Source organism: Zootoca vivipara, chromosome 5, assembly GCF_963506605.1.
Source record: "Zootoca vivipara chromosome 5, rZooViv1.1, whole genome shotgun sequence".
NCBI classification, from domain to species: Eukaryota; Metazoa; Chordata; class Lepidosauria; order Squamata; family Lacertidae; genus Zootoca; species Zootoca vivipara.
Window position 1 is genome coordinate 74,025,824 of NC_083280.1, and position 24,675 is coordinate 74,050,498.

Below are 24,675 nucleotides of genomic sequence, written 5' to 3' on the forward strand. Positions count from 1 at the left end.
TTGCCCATTCAGAAATCTCTAAAAGGGCTGGCTGGCTGGCTGTGGGCCAGCTCCAGATGTGAGCGAAACAAATTGTGTGCACCAACGGGTGGCTCTGGGTACAGGGATGTGCATCCAGTCATATCAATGAGGCCTCAATGAGCATTGCGAGATGGGCTGGGGAATGTGCCCACAGCTGTACAGTGGCATCCAGATGTGCTGCTTGTGCACATGGATTTCCCTCGCCAGATTGAGGCGTTCTTTACATTTTAAAACATGTCTGGGGAATCAAACATTCTGAAAAGGATTACAGGTTTCACAAAAGCAGTAAAAGTCTTTCTCCAAAAGCTGCCTGGTTGGCTGGTGTTTTTGTTGGTCACAGGGCAAAAAATGTGCATGATGCCATCTTGTGGCCAAATGTTTCCACTTTTTATGCACCAGAATAGCCACAATCCAGCATCGAGTGAGGGCTTTCAGCCTAATCTGCAGCATAGCGTTGTTTTGAAGATGATTTTTTAAAAAAAAAAAAGAGAGAGAGATTGGTGCGGGAGGAAAGGGAAGTAGATCCATATGCTCCTTGGTGGAAAGGTAGTGCTTCAAATGTAGTGAATATATATATATATGACGACATAATTTGGGGTCCCATTAATGTGACCAGACTGCATGGCCCAAAATCATTGTATTGGTTAATCTTACTGCAGTAGTGAGTTTATTAATATGATAGGCCTAGGAAAACAGTCATTCTGTAACTACTTAAATTTTGCAGATTGCTTTGAAATGATGTTTTTTAGGATGCATATTCTAACATTGTTTGGGGCATGGCTTGCTGTTGAAGCGTAGCAAATACCTGGAAACCCATGTTGTGGCCTAATCGAGGTGAGATTCCACTGCGTTTTTTCTTGAGAATCAGATACTGTAATAGCAGTTTTTTTGCTTTGTTTTTAACAATAATGTGCTTAATTATTTTTGTTAAGCCCTGCGATTGAGACAATGAAGATTTGATTTGGGGTTGTTATCCGACAGTGTGCTGTCAGGCTGGTCAATATTTTGTGTGTGTAGCGCATTGATTGACTCATGATGTGAGATAATGTTCTCTTTTATCTCAGCCTTACTAGTCTTGGTAAATCCAGGTTACTCAAGCGTCAGTTTAACTGCCTGTACATACTTATGTAAGATTTACCAGGTTATTTCAGAGCCTTTGATGGAAGGCATTGCGTAAGAACAAAACCTTGTTCGTTTCTTAAAAGACTAGATCCACACTCACATGGTGCTGCACAGCAGAGACAGGGAATCCTTCCATTTGCCTTGTACCCAGTAAAAGACCCGCATTACAGCTTACATGTAGCTCTTTGTAAACTTAGTCAACTGAGCTTTAAAACAAATTAGATTCCCCCCCTTCCATTATTAAAGGAGGACCATTCATACAATTGAAGCTATCTTTGGGCTAGAGGTTTTATCTTTTGTTTTCAATGCACACAGATCTCTCCAGCCCCATTCCTCCATCCATGAAGATGACTATATGTAAACAAACTTCTTGATAATTCTCTCGCCTGATAAACTGCGACCTTGCCTTTCTTTCATCTGACTCTCGGCATGGGGACCGAGCTGTCCCCAGAGTGCCGCTGCTGAAAGGTTAAAAGGGTTGGATACAGCAATCCCTTGGGTGATAAAAGAACTGTTTACAAATGTATTAAACATAAAAGGAAACAGATAGTAACATTTTTTATTAAATATTACAGTGGATCAAAAAGTACAAAATATCTTTGCTTGCTATGTGATTGGGAAACTATTGGCACATAATACAGTATCAAAAGCATTAATACATACAATTTGGAAAACATACAAAAATTGAGTGTTTATAGTTGGCTCAGCTTTTCTTTCTTTCTGGTAGTGTTTAAACTTATTTAATTTGAAAGGTTACTCAGTAACCCTTTTATTCTTTTAAAAAATGGGAAAACTATATAATATTACTGGGCCATTTTTTCTATATACAAATAATCACCTTACAGAGCATATAAGCTACAATAACTTGAATCACAAGAATGTATACACTATTTACAACAAAAGAACGCTCAAAACAAAGTATAAACAGCTAGTAGATTATGCTGCCTTTGTTAGACCATATTTAAAACTATGGGAGGGGAGGAATACATGTAAAATATCAAATACATTTACAGCTAACACCGGTTAAGTGCTCAATAATGATAGTTTCAATACTGCAGACCTCATTATCAGTGAAATATTTTCCCACTATAAGCATTACGAATTATGAAATGGGGCCAGGTTTGACTACGCTCATTGCTGTACAATCGGATCACATGGAATAACGAGTGAGTAGAAACCAACCTCTCCCTTTAAAGGCACACACCACACAACCTATTTCTGTGGCCATCTACTGGCTTCTGTGAGCCACACAACAGAATAGGACAGAGCTTGAACATATGGGGACTAGTCAAGAAAACAGTGAGACAGAAGTGACTTCGGCTCTCTTTAACTCTTGCACGGCTGCTGCCTCTCTGGTTGTTCCTATGCCACCCCCAGTTAGGGCTGCTTACACAATTAGGCATCACCCGTTTCCCTGAGTGGCGGAGGAGCAACTACGCTATCACACCATTCCAGCTAACTTGTAAAATGGGGCCAAAATTACTCTCAGCTTTTCTTGACTGCAAAGATGCAGAAGTTACCTGGAGTGGAATAACCATGGAAACAGTAACAATCACATTACTCCAGGTACTATATAAACAGGGCTCAAGTCACAGGTTTCATTGGCTTATGCCCTGCATGCTTAAGGATTCATGCAGCAGTTCAATAAGCTAGGAACACTTCTCAGCTTTATGTTGGGCTTCAGATTGAATTGGGAAACTCTTCTGATTATTAAAGTGAGAGTCCAGTTGCAAAAGGCCTCACCCAACACAAACCCCTCCCCATGTCAATGGCTTCTAAAAAGACAATTCTATCAAGGGAGGGAAAGGTTTTCTTTGTCTTTAATCTCATCAACCTTCAAAATCTTTAATGAATCCTGAACAGAGTGAGTTGGAATTGCAACATTTCTTGGGACCAACTCATGGTAAATAGATTTATCACTCTGCTGCCAATTAAACTGTTTTCTTTACCAATCTCCCAATAACAAAAAAAAAACTTGTGCAATTTCATTCAATAAGGCCCCTTGAACTCAAACAAAGCAAACAAAGCCCCATTTAAGTCACAGAAAGTAGTCTTCTGCCAGTGGAAAATGCAATACTTAATAGAAATCATGGATTTTTAAAAAAGCATTCTTAGGCAACCCACCATCTCCAATGGTATGAGCTATGTCCTCATTGCTCTTCATTTACCCTCATCTTGGCCAAAGCAACATGAGCTTTCTAAAAATAAGCCAGTCTTCCTATTGAAAAAAGCAAGAGGAACAAAAAAAGGGGGGGTCAATTAACCCTGCACTGTGATCTTTTAGAACGGTCCGAACAACTTTCAAAATGATGCATGGAACTGAAATTGGAGACTTACAAAACAAGCACACAAGGTTAAGATTTAACAGTATGGTTATCAAATCAAACTTTCAAAAATGAGTCTTCCTAAGGTTGTGGGATTTGGAATAAATGGGCAGTCAAGTACCCTCATATGCACACATAGCTCCTGCGCAGGAGGGCAGCCCCATTCCTTTTAAGAGGGTGAGGAGCTAAGTATGTGCCAAAGGATTTGTGCACAGTGCGACCCCTCTTTACTGGAGGGAAAGGGGTAGGATAGGGGCGTACCACTGTAAGCAATGTGGAGCTACCTCTGCATGCAATAAATGACTTGCTAAGGGTGTGCTGTTCCAAAATGAGGGACAATCCTTTTAAAACAAGGGACATCCCTTACTGTAAGGGGGATCAGGCAACCCTACATGCAGATTATTCCAAACAAATCAGAGATGCATTACATCCTGGATTACCAAACCAGGCATATAATTCTAACAGTCATTGCAGGCTTATACAACCCTGCCAACTTCCCTTCCCCCTCCCCACCTTGATTATTATATTAGTCAGGTTTAGTGCAATTTTTTTATACTAATAATGCCCTCTATGGCATCTGATCAACTGAGAATGTGATTGTTGTTTTTTCGAATGCTCCAAGCACAGCAGGAAAAAGAAAAGCAAAAGTCGGCATTGGCACATTTATCTTCTAAAGTCTACTAGCCTGCTTATGCATCATCAGTTCATATAATTTTACCACAAGAACATAAAAGCATTAAATTGAAGATAACATTGATCTTTAACAGTAGATGTCTATTATTTTGTTTTGTTTTTTCCACCATTGTATATTAAATAGGTTACATTATATATTGCAGTTGGCTTCATATCACAGGAAATTTCAATATAGGATGTTTGGCATGCATGCACGATGTTGCTTAAGTAGTTTCCACTAGTTTCCAGTAGTTTTGATAATTATTACTGCATTTGAATTGCAATCTGGGATGGGTTCAGCTCACAATTTTCACATTGTAAAATGCCTCAAAAAGTTCAGCCTCTCTGGGTAGCTGTCCATACTTCCAGACCCAGCACAGAAAAGTTCCTCCAAATAAATCCATATCGTTGTAGGTTGATTTTCCCCATGGAAAAAAACAAACCCACCAGCTTCACTTATGGACTTGTCACTCTTCAAATTATGCCTTGTGATGGGTTTGGGGCTGCATTTTAGCCTCATGGGGAGGACCTGCCCCACCACCAACTCAAGCTGATCGCTGTTGAGCCATGTGCTCAGTGGGCTGCCATGGCCATGCTGCATGATGCCAAAGGTATGAGGCAGCCTCAACATATTTGGCTGCCTTTGATGCTTGCTGAATGGGAGGTGGAAACTCAGCAAATCCATGAGAGAGAGAGAGACACTGGAACCAAAACTAGTGTAAGCTGGCATTGTTTCTTTGATTTGAACAAAGCCAGCTTCACGGCAGCACCTGACATTTCCTCCCTCTCTGGTAGGAAATATCACTTGTGCTGGTACACGGTGTCAAGAGAGGAATATGAAATGGATGATGGGGTCAGAGCACATGGTCCTTGGGGCTTCCTACCATAGCACCGGCTTTCAAGTGTTCTGATTACACACACTGGGTGCTTGCTTTCTACACCAAGGTTCTGTCCCCGCGTGAACAGCAATGGAAGCTTCAGCAAAGGCCTCCTAGAAAGCCCTCAGCTGCTCACTCAAAGCCGCTGACAAAGAGCTCTTCGAACACCTTTCCCTCCCAAGAGGAACAGCAATACAGGCTGAACGAAATCTTCCCTTTTGCATTTCAGGTGCTCATGCACAAGCCAAGACCAAAGCAAATGAGTGAGCAGCCAGCTGCAGTCTATAAGGGTAGGACTCTTACTCTTGCTGTTCCCATGGGTGTGTAAGGGGTGTGTGCATGCAGTAAAAGGGCCCTTTGCCCATGAGTGCTCCTCTAAAGCCTCCAAGCTTGCACAGTAGCAAGTCAGTGGGTGGTGCCATGCCTGCCAGCTCTTCAAGCCTTTCCTCACGTCAAAATATATCCCCTTTTACACTTCAGCTGCTGCCCTTTGTGCTGCAGTCCTGACCCTGCAATGATCTGAGCACCCTAGCCCATTCCAGCAAAATATCTCAAGGCAATCTATAGCTTTCAGCAGGAAGACTCTCATGAGAGTCATCAGGGTACTCTGGCTCAGGCTTCAGAAATGCCACTGGCATGGAACTTTTGTTCAACAGGACCAGAGAGTCGAAGTCAAGTAAAATCGGGCTTAAGTGGTTTGTAGGTTAAGCTGCCATTTTTGTTTTGAGTCCAAGCCACATGGTCAGAATACTTTGCTGGAAGAAGGTGGGATGTTCAGCACTTTGTAGGAGGACTCCGCCAACCAAGAGTTCAACCAGTTCATAGCCCTCAACCCTCAAAAGACTGACTTCCAGATTTGGAATGGCTCCTTGCTATTATCCGTTCTCACCCATCTCACTTCAGCAGCACAGAATCCAGGCAGTCTTTAACTAAAATGCTTCCCCTTCTTTCTCTCCTAATGGCTGAAATTCTTGAAATAGTTTAGCAGCCCACAATAAAGGTTCTTTAGAACTCCAATGTTATTGAGTAACTTGTTGCCAGCACAGTCTCCTAAGCATGTTTCCTTTCTGGTATGCAGGACAGTTTCACAGCCTAGATAAGGTTAAGTACAATACTTAACAAATTCAGAGACCATGATACAGGAAAACCAGATCTCAGTGGCCAGTAAAACAGCAAAGTATGAACAATTGGAGAACCATTTTGATGGGTGAGGGGGAAGCTCAGCACCTTTGAAGGATCTGGTCGCTTGAGAAAGAACTGATGTTTGGACTCAGCTGCAATTGTGTGATCTACAGTATGCGCTTCTCTCTCCACTGGAAAGGTTCATTGAAAATGGATGCTTTTGTTTTGTAAACAATGACATTACCACCCAAAAAGCTGCTCTAAAAACATAAGCAGAAAGAGGGAAAGGAAGGGGGAAAATATAAACACATTTTTTAAAAAAGCCCTAAATAACCAGCGCCTTTTTTTCTTTTACCAAAAAGAGGTTGCAAATGAAAAGAGACTGTTCTTTTAAATTAAACAGAGCACAGGATAAATTGAAAATAACTTGCATAAATTATACAAATGAACTTGACGCTGGAGATTGTTTTGTTTTGTTTCTGAAGCAGATATGTAAAGTCTAATTGGACAGTGTTTACTTTTCCTGTTTTGATAGTGTTAAGATGAAATGCTATGAAGTTTCTGCTATACATTGCATTGATTTGAAATATGGAAAGTCAGAAAACAAAATGGTACCCAAAGAAGCAATATCCGTAGATCATCTGCTTGTTCCACTTTCTCTCTCATCAGACCTGCCTCTTTTTCTACTTGAAATGCTCCAAATCCCACTCTTTTTTAAGGGGGGGGGAAACAACCAACACCTTTTTTCTCATCCAAGGTAAGGGGGGGAGCCTAATGTCCCCCCCTGCTCTTCTCTGACATTTGTTTTCCTCATGATACAGATACTTTTGCGAACCTTCTTTGCAATGTGAAATGACCACGGAGGAGTAGATGCAGGAGCCCAAAGTAAAAAAACAAAGCCCAGGCGAATCGACTGTCTTGCTTGACCCTCGATCAACTCTGAAGCCTTCAGCAATGAGGGACAAAACTGCTTATTGGTTAACACAAATAATCAGCTTTTTGTTTAAATTTTGCAAGACATCACAGGCTAAAAGGAATGTAGTTGTTTGTTGTTGTTTTCCAAGGGAGGATCTACAGTTTTGTGCTCGGATGTACAGAAGACAACTGAGAAGGCGGGAAAGCAGCCTGAGGATTGATAGCAGCCAAAGGATAAATGTTGTTGTGCAAAAGGTCACCATATGAACTTCCTACAGGTGTGGCTGCAGCTAAGTGCCTGTAAAGCTGCTGTGAGCTTCCAGGGGACGTAAGGAACTGTCTTTGCACCATGAACGAGTGGAGAGCCAAAGGCTGCATTAGCGGAGAAAGCACTGCCTGATTTTTCAAGTATTGTAGAGGATGAGAATACCCAGCTGGGATGCGGTTGCTCAGGCTGCTGCACAATGTCCCTGGGTACAAGCCTGTGAAGATGGGGCTGGAGAGGGGAAACTTGTGACCTTCCAGCATGCCACCGGGAGGGAGGACGTGTGCTGATTTGCTGCCCTCGGCCTCTTGCTCGAGACCCTTGTCTTTTGCAGGGGCTTCCTTTGGTAAGCGCAGGGGTGAGACGGCTCGGATCTTCTTTTCCGAAATGGCTTTGTCCAAATCCTCCAGGCTGCGCTTCAGAGGCCGAGCTGCCCCAATGGTTTGAGCATTGGTTTTGTGGCTTAGGATGGGGTGGACCATGCCCTCCATCTTCCTTGGGGTCTGCTGTTTGTTGGTCCTGAGAAGAGGCTCGCTGTGCTTCTTGGGGGCCGACACCGTCATTGGAGAAACACGACAAGCTTTGGGGTTGCAGTCTATACTCAGAGGCTGGCCGCTCAAGGCTTGGAACTGGGATATGCTTTTGCTGTCCACTGAAGCATGCAAGAGGGAGGATGATCCCAGAGCTTTTGCAGTCTGTTTGGGAGTACTTTTAGGAAGACTCAGATCTGTCGGCTGATCATCAGAAGAGGCTTCCATGGGGCTCTTTTTCTCTGGCTGATGTAGAGGCGGGTGATAGCTTAAGCTTCGCTTGTCTTGGTGCTTGTGCTGAGGGAACATAGAAAGGGCTTCCGTATCTCTATACATGTCTCGGTGGAGGTACTTTGACGTCTGTTCATTATTAAGGTGGTGTTCGGTGTGCCTGTAAAGGCTGTGCAGGTGAGGAGATGAGTAAAAGTCTGCCAAGAAGGCAGGCATGTGGGAGTGGTGCAGCGCCCTTTTTTCATTCATTCTATCTTTCATGTCCTGGATTTCCGACTTTAGTGCATAGGATTCGGCCAGAGCACTCAGGTGTTGTTTGGTGAAATCGCAACATTCAGAATCAGTTTTTTTGAGTAGCAGTTCGTGCCTGTAGGTTTCACCAGCAGACTTCCTCTCGTCCGAATTCTTGGGTTTGAAACTCTGTACGTGTTGGATCACAGATGGCCTGCTGAGTGCTGCAGCATCCATCCCAGAGGCATGGGAAGCCTGTGGCATGCTTGACAACAGGTCCTCTTTGCTGCTTAATTTCTTCTTGCTGATCAAAGGTGGTGGTGAGCCATAAGGGTAGCTGCAGGAGAGGGTTGCCCCACTGACTTGTGACAAGAGCTTCTTCTTTGCCAGAGGTGACATGATGCCTGGGTTGCCTTTGGAGTAGAGCAGTGGTGTGCAGCTGAAACCAGGCTCACCATTAAGGGAACTCGGCACTTCTTTCTCTTTGAACATGTCGAAATTCTGTACTACAAGGACTTTGGGACTCTGTTTCAGTGCATTGTGTATGTCCTCATTTCCTAACTGATCCACTTTAACCGTGCAGTTGGCAATGTAGTCCGCCATCTCTGGGAGTTTATCGTCTTCCATCTCACTTTGACTTGGAAGTGGGAGTTGGATAGTGGGGAAGTTATTAAATGGAATTTCTTGGGCGCTACTTTCTAGGTCATCTGCGAGACAGTGAACTCTTTGTTCCTGCTTTGGCTCATCTGGGTCCTTTGACAGACTGGGGATTTTCCCTACTGTGGAATTCAAGACCTCATCTTCTTCTGGGGACACTAAAGCACTTGAGACAGAATCTTTGCATGGCATCTCCTCCTTGACTTCCTCACTGTTTGAGCTGACTTCTTCAAAGTCTGTCTTTTCCAATGATGGCATCCCAGTTACATCTATTGGAGAAACCTGGGACTCTTCTACAGGCACCTTCACCTCCTCTGCGACAGTTATTTCAGATGAGCTTTTCTGGTCTGAACATTCTTGATCTTTCTCTTGTTCCGATGATGCCTAATAAAACATTTTAATGGAGAAGTGTAAGAAAGCACTGTAGCATGAAAGGCATGAAATTCTCAACCAGGACATAGTGGCATCTCTTGGAAACAAACTTGTCCATCATGTTGAGCACCGAAAGCTTTAATAGCCACTATCACATTTCAACAGACATCTACCCTGGAAGTATTGTAAACATTAAAAAGTATAATTACAAATGTCTTAATAAGTCATAGGTGATTCTTTGTTTTATTTTGTTACCAGGCAGCATAAAATAGGCCCCATTGATATGCTGACCAGGCAGTGTTTATGCTGAGGCCATTTTTTAGTTAAGAGGACCACCGCTGTGTTGACGATGGCATTTAGAAAGATCTAAGATTGTTTTCCATATTTAAAACACGCTCTCCCAAGCATGCTTGACTTGACTTTCATTTTTTATTTATTAAAAAGTCTTTCTAAGCCACTGAGGATTTAAAAAGGGTGCATGCACAAAGTATAAACCAACATGAACACTGTAAAACAACATCATAAAAACAGAGATAACAAATAGATCTCTCTTATTTTAGACCTGATCTCTTGGCACTACTAAAACCAGCGCTTACCAAAATGAACCCCCCCCCAATTAAAATATATAAAATGAAGTCTGCGTGTGGGCGGGAAGCAAAGCTTCTCTGACGCGTTCTGAAACAATCAGCGTTGTGGCTCATTCGGGCTTCTTTTATATAGAGATTAGAATAAAGTTGTCAACATGCAGCAAGAGCATTTTTGCCCTCTTCCAGATATAGCTTTCCTGAGTTATAGCCAATGAGGCTCCATCTCTTTATGCTCCTTCATTAATAAAGCTTGTGCACTCAATTCTCCCTATTCATTCCATTATGTAGACGAATGAACTGTGACCTTGAAGGTCATTAGAGTACTCCATCTGTGATACAGCTGACTGACAACCCTTTTCAAAATTACTGTCATTCTCTTGCGGCATGCCTCTTAGGAGAAGGCAGTCATGAAGCAGCGACGTTGTCTGAGCTCTTCTATTATTATTGTTAATACACCCCACCCCACCCGCTTCTCTCTTTCTCAGCTGTAAAGAGGAGGCATCAGGAAAGTTATTATCTAAATGCTGCATTAGGGGGTGTCATGTGAGAGATGGATGCAAGGCAGCCAATGCATCACAATCTTTTCCAAGATTTACGTCTTCGCAGCTGCTTTTAAATTTCCCTATGTGTTGGGTTTTTCTATTTCCTATTAGTTAAAGTGTCTGTTACTCATTGTGACTGCTTCCATAATTTTTTCCGCGAAGAAACTCAAAGTAAAAGATGCCTTTTGCAGTCCAAATATCATCATTAGCCCTTTTGCGAAAATTCTAACATTGGCCTCCAGAGCTTATACAATTACAGGAAAATACCAGACAGATGAGCAAAGCAGACGGAGAAAAACTGATAGTTAATAACTGGATGTCTCTCTCTCTCTCTTTCCCTGGTTGGGCAACACTTTGATAGGAGCTTGCAGTTGTGCTAGAGCAGCATGTACGAGAGGAATAATAATATTTCATCTTGTACTCAGTTACAGCCATCATAACAAAACAGAGTCAAATGTAATGCTAAACTGAACTGTAACCAATTAACAGCGTGCTCACACAAACAGTTATGAGTCATTACAAGATAGCTTTCTACCTCATTGCTCACACTGAAAAACATTTCTTGAAAATATTTAAAAGTGCATATTTCTCAGGATGTGTCGAGTTAAAAATCTTACCACTTGGAGTACTTTTACAGGATTATTTTAAATGGGAACTATTCACATATTTGCAGAAACATGAAGCCTAAAGGCAGAGATCATAATCAAGAGAGATGTATGGTTATTATTTCAACATGCACAGTGGGTTCTTTTGACTGTTTTCAGCCTAATAAAAACTTCACGCACAGCACTGAAAACTGATTTCAAAACCCAGGGCAGTTAAGATGGGTAAGTTACCATTTCATAGATTGATGGGCTGGGGCATGACGTTTTGGGTTACTTGAAATGACTGGTGGCCACTGTGGATGGGGGCTCAGCTTACATTCGCCACCTCTGAAAACCATCTGAGGAGGGCGTTGCTGGGAAGCTGCTGCATGGCGGTGTGACTGATGAGGGGCCCTTTGGGCAGTCCACAACCTGGTTGGTTACTGGTGCCAGGCCTGGGATTGCCACCTGCTAAGTTTTAAAACAGCCTTTGTGAATCGGGCTTTCACAAGACAGAAAAGCTATTACTACATACAGGTAGTCCAGCTTCCTGGTAAACTGGTATGCTGAAGCTGGTTAGATAGGGCAGAGCTGCAGGACGTTGGATGTATGCATCACCAATTCACACAAACATACACAAATGGTAGGACTGCAATGATCAGCCATGGCAGTGATCTACCCATTGTCATTGGAGGGAGGAGGAGCGTGTGTGGGGTGGGTGGATTGCCTAGAGTTGTTGCGCTTTTTTGGGGGGGGATTGCACAGAGGGTTTTTTTTAGCTTTTCCCTGGAACTTTGTGCACGATAAGGATCCCGCGATCTACCAGGATCAGCCAGGGATTTACCAGTAGATCGCGATCTACTGGTTGGACATCCCTGGCTTAGATGAAGTGGCCAAAAATGTGTCTGTGGCTAATCAGGAAAGGCAGTTTTTATCACGCTAATAATTAATCAATTGAATTTTCATAAATTTGTTATGTTTCTGAAGAAACAGAGAATACTATTCTTCTCCTTAGATGATACATGCATGTTTGTATGCAGCAGGGCATCATCTTATAAGAGGCATTCCATATGAGTGAGAAGGGGGGATTGTTTCTTCTGAGTTGACAATTCATTTCTTTTATAAGGTGATTGCCTAAGGAACTGGTTGTTGGGAGAAATTGTATGTTCTTAACCAGCTACGTATTTTCCTGGGATGACAAAGCCAGAGTTAAAAGAGCACTCTATGGCTCATATAAGCGCAGCCTGTAGCAACTGCAACAGAATTCTTCAGTCTAACACTGCCATGCTTGGGTGCTCTGCCATGGGAAGGCCTGCAGTTGGGCAATGCCAGCAGCTGAACCAGCACTCAGGAAGAGAAGCCATCAAATGGAAAACCAAAAAATAAGAGAAAGAGCTATGCAGCAGAATAACAGGTGGCACTCCAATCAAAAGCCCTCTTCTCCATTGGTTCCATGTGGCTTGGCTGGCTTTATTTGAGCAGAGCCTGGGACCACTGTTATATTGGAATGTATACTGGGGGGAGGGATGCAGGGTGCCTGCGCTTCAACTTTCAGCATATCATTTGGGTGGAAGGGCTTCAGAAAGATTGTGTGTCGGGGGAAGGAAGTGGGAACCAGCAAGTGCAATAGTTGTTTCAAAGTGTCAGTATGATTAATAGGCATTTTGAGGCCAAAGATTTTCAGAGTGTGCCTGGAGTTAAAGTAGTTGCAACTAAGGCCTTGTCCGCACTGGAGAAATGTGTGGATTTTCCTGTCTCCCCATTAATATAGGGGAAACCAAATGACGTTCTCCCCATCCCAGCGTTGCCTCTAACATTTCTCCCTTTGAATGCAGGGCTTTTCATAAGTTTGAAAAATATAATTCCTCTTTTCCTCGCATATGAAAGCACCACATAAAAAAGTCCAAAATGTCCACGGAAAGTCCAAAATGGCCAAGATGGGGGGAAACCCGCATTTGAAGTGGGGGGAAAGGTGTGATTCCACATTTTGCTCCAGTGTGGGCAAGTCCTAAGTCCCCCTAAAGGCAATAAGTGGATTGTGACTAACTTAAGTCTCATGGGTTGCCATTAGATTGCTTTCACTTAATTTGTGTGGGTTTTGTGCCCACTCTCTTTAATAACTTTCCATATTATCCCAACATTAGCTACAAAAGACCTGCAAATGCCACCACTCCCTCTCTCTGACTTACCAGCCCCCTGCCCCAGATCCCAAAATAATATTGCACCCCACAATCCCACAAACAAATATTTCTTATTTAAAAGATTTATACCCGCTTTTCCCCACCACAAAGGAGTCGCTCTAAACGGCTTACAAATAAACTGCAAACATAAACACAACAATGATCCAATTCAGTTCCCCAACCTAAGAGGCACAACAAAAGCGGAATAATTTTTACGTGGTGCTTTCATATGTGAGGGAAAGAGGAATTATATTTTTCAAACTTATGAAAAATGATTTGCTTAAAAGCCTTCTGAGGTCCCTCATACATTTGTGTGAATTTGATATCAAGAACATCCAACATTACTGACTGACGGGAGAAAAGAATTACACTGCTATGTTCTTGCAGTCGGAAGCCCACATAATTGCATTTTGTGTTGTGCACTTTCTACTCTCCATCTGAGAACTTGACCTGCGACTCACATGAAAAATAACTGCAGTTTAAGTCGCAGGAAATTTGAGATACTAAACAACAAAAGCAAGGAAGTTCAAAGTTTAGACTGACACTCCATTGCTGGCTTGTTACGTTGTGCTTAGCTTCTATTGCAGCACATATGGTATGTAACATAACTCGCTGATCCAAACTCCCTGCAATAAATAACAAGGCACAAAGGGATGAACAAGGAATGGAATGCTAGACTTAACTTGTATTTCCTTGCTTTTGGCAATTTCTGTTGCAATCTAGCAGTTGCTTAAACAGACTGTATGCCCTCTTTTATGTATATTTTAATAAAGATTGTGCCTTTTCAAAATATGTCTCAGTTTACAATTAATTTTTTTTTAAGGAGCAGGGGTGGGTGAGGGAAACGCTCCAAAGATGCTATTGCAAAGACTGTGGTTGTATAAAAAATATATTCTAACCCAGACTTTGGAGGTCAAGTCCATAGAAATAACAGAAAAGGAGAAGCAATATTAAAGATGCTAAAGAGTTTTGGCCCAAACAAGCCTTCCAAAGTGGCTTTTCTACAAAAAAAATTGGACAACAATGAACAAGTCTTGCTTAAATCATAACTCAGTTCCCTTATTATCATCTTCCTTAAAGAAAACTCTAAACAATTTTTATTTTGCCATGTGATTGGTTTTGGTAGAAATGTCCCCGAGTAAGGTCTATTTGGGCCAAGATACACCGGACCATAAAAAAAGCACATTACTCTCAAGCATCTTTGAGCCTGGTTCTCCTCTTGTCATTGCCATTGGATACTTCCTGGTTCTTCTGTGTGGAAGGCGTGGGAGGCCATAAGACATTACCAACCATATGGCACACACACCCCACAACTGCCCATGTGCCACATGTACTGATGACCTTTCCAGACGTGGCATCTCTGTCATCGCTTACATGCCCTCCATAATCACACAAGTCAAATCACTATCAGTTATACTTCAGTCCTTCTGAGTAAACTAAGGACCTTTCCCCCTACATTATTCTTAATGTTAAGATGTTTGGAATGAATAAAGTATGTACGTATAACTTCAGAATTCTTAGCTGCATATTACGAGAGACCTGGGGAATACCAACCCAGGTTCTGCAGAAAGGGGACTCCTGAGCATGCAACTTTTACACAGACACATAATGGATTCTGTGCACACTGTGTCTTTTTAGGCCCTGAAGACGCCATGTCAGTAAAAAGTGACATGTGGCCCGGCCCCGAAAGAGGATTTGTTTTGAGTGAGCCCTGGTTCAAAAGATGATTTCTGGACATTATGCGATCAAAGCAGCACCTGCAGAAGGAAACATTTAATGAGAAGAAGAAAGCAGGGAAAGGAAACTAACCTCGGGTGCATCCTGGGGTTTCTGTGCATTGTCTTTTTCTTTCTTGCTCTTTTGGTGTTCATTTCTGATGCGTTTTGTTCCAGACAATTTTATCTTACTTTCCCCCTCCTGGGCGACATTATCTTGTTTTCGAGGTTTCACAGGAGGCAGTGGCTTATCTTCTTCTCCTTTAATAAATCTTTCATACGGCAGGATTAATCTAAAGAACGAATAATTGATCAGTTCTCAAAGTTCTCACCCAAAAGACCAAAATAAAATAAAAGAAATGGCTGCAAGAAGTTCATTGTTAAAAAACCATTTTTTTAACCACTCAAAACTAGAAGTCAAAGATGTGCAGTAGTATTTGGAAGCTGTTTCTTCTTCTCAAACTGCTGCGGAATCAAATTATTTCCTCTGTCTTTCACACATTTTGCAACCACAAAGCTGAGTTCGCCAACCTCTCAGATGATACACACTTTCCTATATATCTGTAATATTGACACTTTACATGTTTAGGTATACAATGTGTCTTTACGTGTAAACCTAAAAAAATGGGATGGTTCTGATCCACATCAATTTATTTGTGACCAAGTCCTATTGAAACTTACAGGTTAGTTGATACTAAATTAAGTCACATAAATTCAATTTAGTCTGCAGTCCTTTTCACACTTTCCTGGAAGTCGGTCTCATTAAAGTTATTTCTGAGTACACACCTATAGGATTGCAGTGTTAGCCATAAGTAACTTTAGCTGGATCAGGTCCAACACGTGACAACAAGCAGAACATTTTTAAAAAAATCCATTGAGATAAATGAGATTATGAAGCCAAATGGAGTCACTGGAGATGAGCTGAGTATCTCCCCCACCCTCACTACTTTAAATTGATTTTAATAGAAATACTTTGTATTTAGTTCTTTGGCCTGTTTAAACAGCAACCGACTTGAGTTACAGAACTTCCCGACAGCAGTGCCATATATACCCTGGAAGTACAGAAAATAGCAAATAATCCCAACTGTACATAAACTGGATTGTGATGTGAACAGGTCTTAAGGAACCTCACATGGGTCAACTCAGGTCTTGGGTCTGGAAGTCCTTAAATCTGCCTCCAAAACACTGCAAACTAGACATGCTAGCTCCCTTCCAACCACTGCCTCTAGATGTCTCTTGCCTTCTCCCCTCTGCAGTCCCCGGAGGACTTTCCCATAACTATTTGGATTCTCAGCGCTACCTGCATAGTCAGAAGCTAGAGGAGCAGAGTGCAATGGGAAGGGGTGAAGACAAACTCAGCCCAGCAGGGTTGCACATATAATCCAAGAATCTGGGGTGAAGGGATGTGGCCCCTCCACCACCAAACATCAGCATGTTCTGGACTGCTACACTATGAGTGAGTCATCTTGTATCCTGTGGGCAAGATACGGTTCCATCAGAAGATGGAGCAGTCTTCTCCAACCTGTTTTGCCCTCCATATTGTGTTGGACTACAGCTCCTATCATGCCTGGCCCCAGGGCATGACTGTGGCTGATGGGAACTGTAGTCCAACTGGTATAGAAACCTTGTACTAGCCTAGATTTCCTCCTCTTCTTTTTTGGGAAGCTAGGGGAATGTCATAAGGGCCCATTTTGTGAGCAAGAAGATTCCTCTTTCTCTAGGGAAAGGGACAAAAGGGCAAGCAGTGTCTACCAGGTGATAGTTGGCACAGCGGGCAGGAACAAAAACGGTTTTAAGAAACAATAAGAGAATTTTAATTACAGAGTTTTGTCTTTCAAACCATGGGAAAATTGCTTGGGGGAGGAGACGGAGATGCTTCAATCTGATCCCCCCCCCCTCCACAGAGTGCCTCTTGAAATGAGGGTAAATAAGCAATGTTATTCAAAAGAATGGATTGGCTTACGATCTGAGTTTCAGCTCCAGTGATTAAAGTTCTTATAATGCATTAAACATGATTAATGAATGACTCATAGCAGGAATAATGCAAGACTACGACCTTTAAAAATATGAACTTTAGTATGGCAAACATTATTATTTTTTTAAAAAAACACAACAGGTATCTATTGAAGAAAATGGACTTTGCTTTTTAAACAGCATTAATCTGTTCAAATATCAGACTTCTTTAATTATAGCTTAATCTATAATAATCAAGATAGAAAACTCTTTTTGTTCAGACACAGATTTTTTTTTGTTATTCCAGAATCAGCTCCAAGCCATCCAGTTTTAATTTAGATGTTCAAACACAGTTTGGCTTCAAGAGAGCCGGGATTAGCTTGCTTGCGATGATAGTATTTCACATTTTAATAAAATACAACATAAATTATGTTAAAAAGTAAACCTAATTTATGCCATATTAGAAACAAAATTCATGAACTGAGCATGCTCTGACATGGGTATGTGCAGAGAGGCGTGAATAATACTTTTGAGCCCTGAATTTGGCAGCTGGCCAGTAATGAAGCTAAAGCAATGCCCATGGGGAATGCAGGTCCTCAGATCCCATTACAAACTGAGTTTAAACATGTTACAGCTGCTAAAACTGAAAACAGCTCTCTCTATGCAGGCTTAGCAAAATAATATGGACTTTGCCAAATACTTGCTTCCCACTGTAACATTACGGTTAATGTTTATGTAATAAAAAAGAAGCATAACAAGGCAGAATAAAAGGGGGAGGGGGGGAGAGAGAAAGAAATACAATCTTGTTCATACTTGAGGCTGCTAAATTTCATTTGTGACAAGCACAAAATATTCAAGGCACCCTTGAACATCTTTCCCCGTGCCTGGGACTTGAAGCAAGAGGAGGCGAGGTTGGGTTTCATCCAGAGCAATATTTATATCTTTTTCTGCCATGTGTTAAATATTTAAAGAATCAGATTTAACCAAAATACTTTCTTTTCTCTTTTTTTGGTGGCAATAGTTGTTAACACTGCAGAAAGGATTGTTTGACTTTGTTTGGTTGCCATGGGAACAGGCAGCCCATTTGAAATCTACATATTTCGTCAGTAAATGTTTCAAAAGCTGCTCATAGCTTTAAAATTAGAGGATGATACTCTGCCACCACTAGGCCTTTTAAATAAAATATTCTGTGTGATTATCCTGGCGGTTAAAGCAGAAACGGGACAAAGGCCAGCCCTGATAAGATTAATCACTGTTAGCACTCTTTCTGAGAAACCCTTTTGTGTCAGTTTTAAATTTGACCACCAAAAAGACAACAGCATCCTGCCTCTTTGTTGCCATATAAATCCCTGGAACTCATTAGGTCAGAGGATAATTAGGAGTCATGGCTGATGAGAGTTCAACGCTACAGGAGGAGGGGCCTGCTGTTTCCATTTTTGTGATTTTGTCTTTTTTCACTGAGCTCAGCAGTTGGCAGAGGCTACAGTGGCAAAAAATACATTTCACATAGCTGGTCAAATGCCTAGCGCCAACAGCAGGAAATTTGGAATTAAATGTTTCTTGTATCTGGAGAGAGGCATGACTAAGGTAAAAATTGAATCAAAACACAAGGACGGCTTGTTCTACTTGCATCAGCTCCCCACCCTGGACAGAAAATTCTAATGCAATGCTATTTCTCTACAGTAACAAGGTGGGGTTGTTGGTTTTGGGTTTTTTTAAGCAAAGTTGTTTTTTTTTTTTAAAAAAAAAGCATAGAGCTTAGGAGGATTAAAATGAAGCCTAACGCCATGAACAATTGCAAGTTGACAGAGAGGTTTCCATTTGCTAGAATTTTCACTCTGTGGTCCCCCACCCTTCCCTGCCTTCAGTTGCCCTGTCACGGTACAACACAATTACCCTCAGGATGTGATCTTATCATTTGATTATTAGAAGCTGTTATAGTACAAGGGAAATAAAGTTGGTGGAACATTCAAACCTTCAGCTAACATACTATTAGAACATCACACACACACACACATACACACACTGTATTTAGCCAACTGTATCTCATCAACTGCAGGTCAATATTCTCCAAATCAAGCAGAATATGATTCTCTGCTTTAAAACCTCCCCCACAGAATGCAACATGCTTGAAATGAGCAGCTCAATTTTGTGCTAAATAGCTGTCACTTAGGAGATTTAAATCAACCTCGGTGCAAGATAAAAGAAGGTGTTTCGCAAGCATTAACAGAAAAACGAACCACAATGCATATAAACCCTCATGTACAATATATATATATATATATATATATATATATATATATATATATATATATATATATATTAGACTTTGAAAGAGTTTTCAGTGTCAGATGTTGGGAGAAGAGTTCCTGTATTCGTAAGAAGCAATCTTGCCGGAAAGCCTAAGAATGTGGATGTGGTTTTAACCATCGCTGTTGTTGTTGTTGTTACACATAAGAATAGCATCAATATGCATTCTGCTTTGCAGAGTTTCATAAGCAAAAAAAGGAGGCAGATTTCTGCCCTCAAGGAGATTACAGTGTAAATTTTGACGAAGAGGAAGACCACGGAGGAAATGCAGAGGAGGGGAGTACAGAGCAAGAGGAGGACATTTACTTCCACGTAACCCAGGGTTTGGGTTTGAAGGCGGGGGTGGAACATGCCTTTATTATGAACGCAATGCCTACATTCAGATTAATAAAATGCATTATTTATAGGATAATTAACATAACGAGAATGTGTAAGCAGTAGCGTATTAAAGAACAATCCTTCTGCAGGCAGCAGATTTCTGAACAGCACGGGGCTATTTTTTCCACTGGAATAATACAAGAATAACATTTTCCAGCCCAGAGCAGAAACAGTAGGGAAGTCTTTGCCATCAACTGAGCTGCTGATTAAATTCAATGGCTATGAAAAGCAAGATTATCCTTTTTTAAAATAAATAAATAAAGGCAACTTAAAAATCAATACGAGCTGGATGAACAAATCAGCGTTTTATTAATCCCGACACAATCAGAGATACATTACATTTAATTGTGGATACTCTCCCCCTTTTAGCGGGGGTGGGGGGAGGAGGAAGATTTTGCTTGGCTAAATGTTGAATTAAATACTAGTGCCTAGTATTCTGAGTTTTTAGCTTTCAGCATCCTCTGATGTAATGAAAAATTCAATGTACTTCTCCACAGCAGAAGTCAGAGGTCATCAAATCTATTACAGTAATGTAAGTAATCTGGCTTTCTGCCAGCCTTTAAAAAAAAGGGGGGGAGAACCATGGAGGCAGATAATTTTATATTTACAAATTCTAAAATCCTCTGGGGATTTTGTCTCATCTCCAACAAAAGGCAGAAACTTCACATTAGAAAAATGTATTTTACAGCATGTCAAACATGTCTTCATCATTAGTATTTCATAAAAGGCATTAACCACACAACTCTTATCCTTCATTAGCCAACATTCTTCTCCTGTGCCATGGGAAAAATGCAACTCAAAATCTTATGTGTGTGTGTGTGTGTGTGTGTGTGTGTGTGTTGTTGTTGTTTTTAAATTAAAGTGATAAGTACTAATGTTTCATATACTGATTAATTCTTGTGCCAAGCAACTACTCTTTTAAGTCCAACTCTATTGTGCAGGAAATAGTGGACTGCATCTATTTATAGTAATAAAAACAAAAGGGGTTAGAAGAATAACTCTTGAGGGGGGAGCATGAAAGGAAATCTGTAGTCGAGACTGCCAACTCCATATTTAACTCTTCATTATGACCTCATTCTTATGCTATGGGAGTGGCGTTCTTCTCCCTTGACTCTGGCTTCACCCCTTGCTTCTCTGGGTAAGGTAAAAATGTAGGAAACACAGGGAAGAACAAGATCATGTTGAGGGAACTGTCAATCAGAGCAGCCAATATTGAGCAAAACGGACAAGTCATCAACTCTGATGTGGAGAAAGGCAACTTCCTATGCCAAGGCAATAGCACCCATTTCAACCTCTGACACTGTAAACCCCCCCCCCAACCCAGCAACCATCCCTGCCTCTCCTACATGGTTCCTACATTCTTCCATTACTGGAACTGCATGGGATCATAAGTTCTTATCCTAGAATCATGGAGTTGGAAGGAGCCACAAGGATCATCTAGTCCAACCCCCTGCAGTGTAGGAATTTTTGGCCCAACGTGGGGCTCTGTGGTTAAGAGTCTCAAGCTCTATCCATTTGCGCTATTCTGAGATGTTGCAGGAAAGACTCAGGGCTCATCCTAAAATCAGGGAGATATGGCCCTGGTTCAGCAAAGGCATGAGGCCAAAAGCCTGCAGCTAGCTTTCGTGTGAACTCTGCCATTCCTGTTGGTTTGAGGAGGGCCTTTTACCTTTGCCCGTTGCTCCCACCTGTGTATCGGTTGATTGACACTGTTTTTCTTATAGCTCCAGCTTTGTCTCCTGGAATAGTTCCATTGACTTTAGCAAAGTTCCCGCAGGTAGCTTGGGCTCAAGGATCATGGGTAAAACTACTCATTTTACGAGTCAGTCTTTTCCGATTCCTTCTTTTACTGCCTATGATTGCTGCCGAAAACCTCCTCTCTGTGCACGTGATCCAAACAGTAGGTGTACCTCTCCAAGATTAATGTGCAAATGGCCCATGCGCCCATGCTTAGACCAATGGACACATTAGAGACTTTTTAAAAATTAGCTTCAAGGACCCAGTTTGTTTTCCATTGACAATGAATGTCTTTCTTAACTGATTCAGATCTAAGGGAATACATAATCATCTTTCACGGGAATGATTCAATTGTCACAACACCCTTTTCTTACAGTGACAATAGTTTAAATTGATAAAAAGGGGGTGGGGCTAGGAAAATGGCAGAAATTATAGTTTACCAATCCTTGCTGCAGAATAGCCAAGATGTAGCACATTCTTATCATTAAAGGAATATTGATAGCAATGTAAGAAATGTAGCCCAACAAAATCTCTCAAACCAATATTTGAATCCCAGGTGAATCCTGCCTTTGCTAGGTTTCCTTGGTCAAGATTTCCTCAGTCAGGTCTCTAGAGGAATTTCCACACAAATGAGCTTAAAGCCCACACAAATGGGCTTATCTCCCGCAAGCTGTGGGGCAGGATCCATTCTAGTCACAACTAATCCAATTGGGCTTGCATGACAACTACAGGGGTTACATCCACTTTTGTGTCATAACAGTGAAGTAACTCTAAATTCCCACAACAACAAAAATACCTCTTTACTTAGAAACTCCCTGCTACCGGTATGCTTTCTGTTTGTCAATTATGGTCTAGAGTGGTGCGTGGAAGCAATCTAAATCTAAATCTCAGTCTCATGTTACTTGCTTGCAGAACTGGGTCAGCAACAATCTACTTCATAGGGTTACTGAATTAGGGGGGGGGGAACCCACAAGTCTCTAAAAAATACAACACAACAAAGAAACAAAAGTTTCCAACAGCCTATATGGAATTCGCCAGTTATTCCAGAGGTTTTGGGGAAAAACAAGAGTTAACAAGACAAAGGTACTAATATGGGTACATTGATTCATCATTGGCTTCCTCTGAAGCACTTTGAAGAGGCCATTTTCACAAACAAGCTGTGTAGAGCGAAATAGTGGGGGCGGGCAATTCCTTTTCAGAGGTGAAGTTGCATGATTCTATAAAACAGCAGTACAAGCAGGAAAACGAAACCTGCCTGGTAACCATCACCCTTTCGTGGGTCTTTCTACATTAAAAACAAGTTAGTGAAGATCACTACAGTGATGGGGACTCTAAGATGATCAAGAAGAATGGTGATGATTAAGAGCAGATCAATAATACTGGCACCTCCATGTGTGTGAATGTTCTGTCTAGGACAGTTTTTAGTAAAGGAGGTTTGCAGCGATAGATGTTGGCCTTTCTTTAGAACTTCATATTAGTTCCAGCCACTGACCTGAAAGTATACCACTATTTTAATGACATTTTATCTTCACAGTACTACATGAGCTCAAGGGAAGTGCCATTCCATACTGAATCAGGAAAGTAGTAGAATGCATTCGTAAACCTACTATTTATAGCTTGCAGCTTGAATCAGAGTAGCAAGCCATAACACCAGGAGCAGGTTGATGGGGGTACACACTAATGTGGATACTGAATTACTCATGTTCAGGACATGCTAACAGATGGCACATGACATCTCTCCCAATATGCTTCTAACACAGGGGGGCGCCAACCAAAGCTAAGCATTTTTCACTTCCCTTGATTTTGATGGGAATATTTATTGATGCGCTTAACTTTCACACTGAAATCTGTGTGACTTTGGTATTACTCTCACGTACCTTCAACCCACATAGGCTCTGTGTACATTGGTGCAGTGGAATTGTGTGTCGATAAACTGCTCCAGCTCATCTCTGTATGTCAGTGGAAAGTATGCCTCCATCTGCACTATACGTATACGCACTTTGAGTCCCCCAAAGACTCCTGGGTACTGTAGTGTGTTAAGGATGCTGAGGTTGTTAGGCCACCTATGCACCTACACAATGCTACAATTCCCATAGTTCCCTGGGAAAGGGGACTGGGTGTCAAAAAAAGCTGGGAACTGTAGCTCTGTGGGGAGAACAGGGGTCTCCTAAACACCCTTAACAGACTACAGTTCCCAGAATTCTTTGGGGGAAGTCATGACTATTTAAAGTGGGATAGGGCTTGCCGATCAGAAGGTCGGCGGTTCGAATCCCTGTGACGGGGTGAGCTCCCGTTGCTTGGTCCCAGCTCCTGCCAACCTAGCAGTTCGAAAGCACGTCAAAATGCAAGTAGATAAATAGGAACCGCTACAGCGGGAAGGTAAACGGTGTTTCCATGTGCTGCTCTGGTTCGCCAGAAGCGGCTTTGTCATGCTGGCCACATGACCTGGAAGCTATACGCTGGCTCCCTCGGCCAATAATGCGAGATGAGCACGCAACCCCATAGTCGGTCACGACTGGACCTAATGGTCAGGGGTCCCTTTACCTTTTAACACTGCTTTACATGTATAGTGCAGATGAACTCTATGAGGCATCCATACACATATAATCTGATGCACGTAGATCAATCATTATTTTTCAAGTTTGGCTCATCTGCTATTAGCCTTACTTTTGTTGGACTGCAGGTAAGAGGTCCAGTGTGTGTACACACGCCTGATCCCGCAGTCCTACCACACATGAAGGGTGTTTATTGAAGGTATGCATGACTAGGACTTTCGTACGTAACATGCTCGCATTGTGGCCGCTTACGTTAGCAAACTGAAGCAAGCCCCTCACACCCACCCAGCTGTGTCCTTTCCTGCTGTGGCTGCAGCAGATACCATATACTGAAGACTGTACTTGCAGAAATTTCCTGCTCAGAACTTCAATATTGCTTCCAAAGCACAACCTAACTTAACATTCTGAAAGTGTGCTGCTATTTGTTTTAAATTCCCCGATTGTGCGCGTATATAAATAAGTTTCTTCGTTCCCAAGGAGAACTTGTACTGATCTGTAGCTCAAATCAAACACGTACATTACTGGCAAAACCAACCGCAGCTTTGCTTTGTTCGCAAACAATGCTACCTCATTCCTTGCAGAAAGCTCTCTTTATTCCTTTAATCGGGGACTTGTACTGAAACCCAGTGGGGAAGGTTGCCAAGTACCTCACATACGACCAAAAAATGGGAAGGCGGCATGTATGGAAAAGAAAGTCACTAAAACCTCACCTAACACTATCCTTGGGCCAGGGCCGTCTTAAACGCCCCTGCCGCTGTGGTGCGTCTGATCTCTCCGGCGCCCTCCCGCCCCGT

The 24,675-nt window shown here is 41.9% G+C and overlaps 1 protein-coding gene across 2 annotated transcripts in view; it reads right to left on the minus strand.

Moving 5' to 3' along the window:
* Nucleotides 1–1,684: 1,684 nt before the first annotated feature.
* ARID5B (AT-rich interaction domain 5B) overlaps nt 1,685–24,675 on the minus strand; it is a 183,970-nt gene continuing 160,979 nt past the window's right edge. For both annotated transcript variants that reach the window (XM_035137659.2, XM_035137660.2), the window contains 2 exons: nt 15,043–15,241; nt 1,685–9,352 (listed from right to left, as the gene is read on the minus strand). In XM_035137659.2, the coding sequence (XP_034993550.2) occupies nt 7,211–9,352; nt 15,043–15,241 (2,341 nt within the window). In that variant the 3' untranslated portion in view covers nt 1,685–7,210. The remainder of the gene's footprint in view (nt 9,353–15,042; nt 15,242–24,675) is intronic.